General features: G+C 49.1%; 1 protein-coding gene across 1 annotated transcript in view; it reads left to right on the top strand.

Annotated features, from left to right (window-relative positions):
- Positions 1-5,000, top strand: part of LOC116968891 (integrin alpha-11-like) — a 52,625-nt gene that overhangs the window by 27,392 nt on the left and 20,233 nt on the right. Inside the window, exons 5-6 of the mRNA XM_033015871.1 lie at positions 1-91; positions 2,294-2,421. The exon at positions 1-91 is cut by the window's left edge and continues 24 nt beyond it. Coding sequence (XP_032871762.1) covers positions 1-91; positions 2,294-2,421 — 219 coding nt within the window. The remainder of the gene's footprint in view (positions 92-2,293; positions 2,422-5,000) is intronic.

The following is a 5,000-nucleotide window of genomic DNA, read 5'->3' as shown; positions in this document are numbered from 1 at the left end:
CAGTGTGGAACTTCCATGTACAACACGGGAATCTGTACGAACATCAGCCGCAACTTCAGGCCTTCTGGGATCATCGCTCCCACTGCCCAAGGTACGATCACGGCCCCCCTCCCCTCCCCCCCCCCCCGTCTAGATAGAGGGCAGCACGGTGGTGCAGCGGCAGAATCAATAGACAATAGACAATAGGTGCAGGAGTAGGCCATTCGGCCCTTTGAGCCAGCACCGCCATTCAATGTGATCATGGCAGGTCATCACAACTCTCTGGGTGAAAACGTTTTTCCTCGAAGAAGGGCCTCGAACCAAAACATCACCCATTCCTTCTCTCCAGAGATGCTGCCTGACCCGGCTGTTCAGGGATACAGCGTGGAAACGGGCTCTTCGGCCCACCGGGTCCGGGCCAGCCAGCGATCCCCGCACACCGACACAATCCTACACACACTAGGGGACAATTCTTTACACTGACGCCAACCCAATTAACCGACAAACCTGCACGTCTTTGGAGTGTGGGAGGAAACCAAAGATCTCGGAGAAAACCCACGCGGGTCACGGGGAGAAACGTACAAACCAGGGGTCACACACACACACAGTTTAAGAATAATAATAATAATAATGGATGGGATTTATATAGCGCCTTTCTAATACTCAAGGCGCTTTACATCGCATTGTTCATTCACTCCTCAGTCACACTCGGTGGTGGTAAGCTACTTCTGTAGCCACAGCTGCCCTGGGGCAGACTGACGGAAGCGTGGCTGCCAATCTGCGCCTACGGCCCCTCCGACCACCACCAATCACTCACACACATTTACACACATTCACACGCAGGCAAAGGTGGGTGAAGTGTCTTGCCCAAGGACACAACGACAGTATGCACTCCAAGCGGGATTCGAACCGGCTACCTTCCGGTCGCCAGCCGAACACTTAGCCCATTGTGCCATCTGTCGTCCCAAGAATAAGGAGTAAACCATTTAGAACGGAGACGAGGAAACACTTTTTCTCACAGAGAGTGGTGAGTCTGTGGAATTCTCTGCCTCAGAGGGCGGTGGAGGCCGGTTCTCTGGATGCTTTCAAGAGAGAGCTAGATAGGGCTCTTAAAGATAGCGGAGTCAGGGGATATGGGGAGAAGGCAGGAACGGGGTACTGATTGTGGATGATCAGCCATGATCACATTGAATGGCAGTGCTGGCTCGAATTTTATATGTTTCAACAAGATCTCCTCATTCCAAATTATGGTGAATACAAGCCCATTCTTTCATCATAAGGTCAGTCCCGCCATCCCGGGAATTAACATGGTGAACCTACGCTGCACTCCCTCAATAGCAACAATGATAAGCTAAACTGTTCTGCTGCTGCAGGTACAATGTAGTCGGAGACAGTAAAGTAAGTAAGTAAGTTTATTGGCCAAGTATTCCCATACAAGGAATTTGCCTTGGTGCTCCGCCCACAAGTAACAACATGACATACAGTGACAGCTACGAATGACTCAGAAAGCACTAAACATTAATAATAATAAGACATTAATGATAAAACACCATTGATCAAGCATGTGAACCAACAAAATACCAGATCAAAGGGAGGCTACAGATTTTTGGCTGTTGAGTAGAGAAACTACTCGTGGATAAAAACTGTGGGTAAAGGGGCCTGTCCCACTGTGGCGACCTAATTGGCGAGTTTAGAAGCGTTTAGGGGAGTTTGAAAAAATGACATCCTTCGACCATGTGGAAGACAACCTTCGACTATGTGGAAGACTAGCTACGACTAACTTTGGGAAAATCGGACACCGAATAGTGAAGAGAGTGTAGACGACCTCCTTCGATCTCCTTCGACCTCCCTTCGATCTTCGACTATGTTGAAGACTATCTACGACTATCTTCGACTACCCTCGATTACCTACGACTAACATGCCGACCTACTACGACTAAACCTACGAGTAGAAAAAGTATCGATTTTTTTCCATGGCGACCATTTTTTTTACTCGCGGGCATTTTTCAGCGTGTTGAAAAATACGCCGCGACCTAGCTGAGGCCTCGAGTACGCGGGGACTACTCTCGAGCATGAAGGAGGTTTACGAAGACCTCCTACGGCCTCGTGTTGACCATGCTGCGAGTACGTGTCGAGGGCGAACTCGCGGATTAGGTCGCCGCAGTGGGACAGCCCCTTAAGAGTGGCCGGAGAACTGTGGAAGGGAGGGGATGGAGAGAGAGGGCGAGTTGAAGTTCTGTTGGACTCCACCCTGTCCCCTGAGTTACAGCTTCAGCGATGTTTCTGTCACCACCTCCTCGTCTCTTTTATTCAGATTGCGGAGTCACCATGGACATTGTGATCCTACTGGATGGTTCAAACAGCATCTACCCTTGGCACGAGGTCCAGAGGTTTCTTAGCAACGCCCTGCACAAGTTCCACATCGGCCCGAAGCAGATACAGGCAAGTCCATCTTTAAAAATTTATAAATTTCAAAATAGACTTCATTCGAGAAATAAATATATACAATAGACAATAGGTGCAGGAGTAGAGGCCATTTGGCCTTTCGAGCCAGCACCGCCATTCAATGTGATCATGGCTGATCATCCCCAATCAGTACCCTGTTCCTGCCTTCCCCCCATATCCCCTGACTCCGCTATTTTTAAGAGCCCTCTCTCTTGAAAGCTAGATAGGGTCTATATAAGATCCATAACAAGAGGATTTCAGTATAGGAGTAAGGAGGTTCCTCTGCGGTAGTATAGGGCTCTGGCAAGTTTTGAGAGTCACCAGAGTGTAAGTGTCACGGGGAGAAACGTGGCACTTCATAGCAAAAGGGTTTGAGTATAGGAGCAGGGAGGTTCTACTGCAGTTGTACAGGGTCTTGGTGAGACCACACCTGGAGTGTTGTGTACAGTTTGGGTCTCCTAATTTGAGGAAGGACATCCTTGTGATTGAGGCAGTGCAGCGTAGGTTCACCAGATTGATCCCCGGGATGGCGGGACTGTCATATGAGGAAAGATTGAAAAGACTAGGCTTGTATTCACTGGAGTTTAGAAGGATGGGGGGGGATCTTATATCTCCTTTGCTCCATAGATGCTGCTGCACCCGCTGAGTTTCTCCAGCATTTTTGTGTACCTTTGTATTCACTGGAGTTTAGAAGGATGAGGGAGGGGGGGGATCTTATAGAAACATTTAAAATTCTTAAGGGGTTGGACAGGCTAGATGCAGGAAAAATGTTCCCAATGTTGGGCGAGTCCAGAACCAGGGGCCACACACAGTCTTAGAATAAAGGGGAGGCCATTTAGGACTGAGGTGAGAAAAAAACTATTTCACCCAGAGAGTTGTGAATTTGTGGAATTCCCTGCCACAGAGGGCAGTGGAGGCCAAGTCACTGGATGGATTTAAGAGAGAGTTAGATAGAGCTACAGGGGCTGATGGAATGAAGGGATATGGGGAGAAGGCAGGCACGGGGTACTGATTGGGGACGATCAGCCATGATCACAATGAATGGCGGTGCTGGCTCGAATGGCCTCATCCTGCACCTATTTTCTATGTTTCTAATAACCCATTGGGAACATTTTTCCTGCATCTAGCTTGTCCAGTCCTTTTATAATTTTATATGTTTCTATAAGATCCCCCCAATTATTGATTGGGGACAATCACCCATGATCACAATGAATGGCGGCGCTGGCTCGAAGGGCCGAATGGCCTCCTCCTGCACCTATTTTCTATGTTTCTATGAGGTTGGAGGAGGTGCAGGTGAACCTCTGCCGCTGGCGTGGTACACAGTTTTGCCACTGAATGAGGAAGAGTCAATGCCAATCTGGCAACTGGGCGTAGACCTGACCACACGGCCTCTAATTTGAGATGATCCGTATAATCGTTCAACAAAGAAAGCAAAGTGTTTCCTCCCTACTCCTACTCGGGGTAAAGGCTTCCAGATGTGAACTGTGTCAAAATAGATAGCTGGTGTAAATTTGGCATCTCAATTAGAGTGAGTGACCTCTTACCCACACAAAAGAATGTGTGGCATCCAGACACATGGGCCTAGACTTCTACAAGACAAATTGTTGATCTCCACTTCCCGTCTCCCCCTATGTCTGCCTTCCGCAAAGACCGCTCCCTCCGCAACTCCCTTGTCAATTCTTCCCCTTCCCTCCCGTACCACCCGCTCCCCGGGCACTTTCCGTTGCAACCGCAAGAAATGCAACACCTGTCCCTTCACCTCCCCCCCCCTCGACTCCATTCAAGGACCCAAGCAGTCGTTCCAGGTGCGACAAAGGTTCACCTGCATCTCCTCCAACCTCATCTACTGCATCCGCTGCTCTAGATGTCAGCTGATTTACATCGGGGAGACTAAGCGGAGGTTGGGCGATCGTTTCGCCGAACACCTCCGCTCAGTCAGCAATAACCTACCTGAACTCCCGGTGGCTCAGCACTTCAACTCCCCCTCCCATTCCCAATCCGACCTCTCTGTCCTGGGGGTCTCCTCCATTGCCAGAGTGAGCAACACCGGAAATTGGAGGAACAACACCTCATATTCCGCCTGGGTTGCTTGCGTCCGGATGGCATGAACATTGAATTCTCCCAGTTTTGCTAGCCCTTGCTGTCTCCTCCCCTTCCTTAACCCTCGAGCTGTCTCCTCCCATCCCCCCGCCCTCGGGCTCCTCCTCCTCCCTTTTTCCTTCCTTCTCCCCCCCCCCCCCACCCCTATCAGTCTGAAGAAGGGTTTCGGCCCGAAACGTCGCCTATTTCCTTCGCTCCATAGATGCTGCTGCACCCGCTGAGTTTCTCCAGCATTTTTATCTACCTAAGACAAATTCAGTTTCTGATTCAGATCAGATTCAGTTTCAACTTTAATTGTCATTGTCAGTGTACAGTAATAATAATAATAATAATAAATTTTATTTAATGGGCGCCTTTCAGACATCTCAAGGACACCTTACATAGTAATCGGAATAACATATAATCGGAATATAACAAGTAATAAAGACAGTACATAGACAACAAAATGCAGTTAGCATCTCCCTGGAAGAGCGACA

Source organism: Amblyraja radiata, chromosome 47, assembly GCF_010909765.2.
Source record: "Amblyraja radiata isolate CabotCenter1 chromosome 47, sAmbRad1.1.pri, whole genome shotgun sequence".
NCBI classification, from domain to species: domain Eukaryota; kingdom Metazoa; phylum Chordata; class Chondrichthyes; order Rajiformes; family Rajidae; genus Amblyraja; species Amblyraja radiata.
Note: the sequence above shows the minus strand (reverse complement) of the source record. Positions and strands in the feature narration are given on the sequence as shown.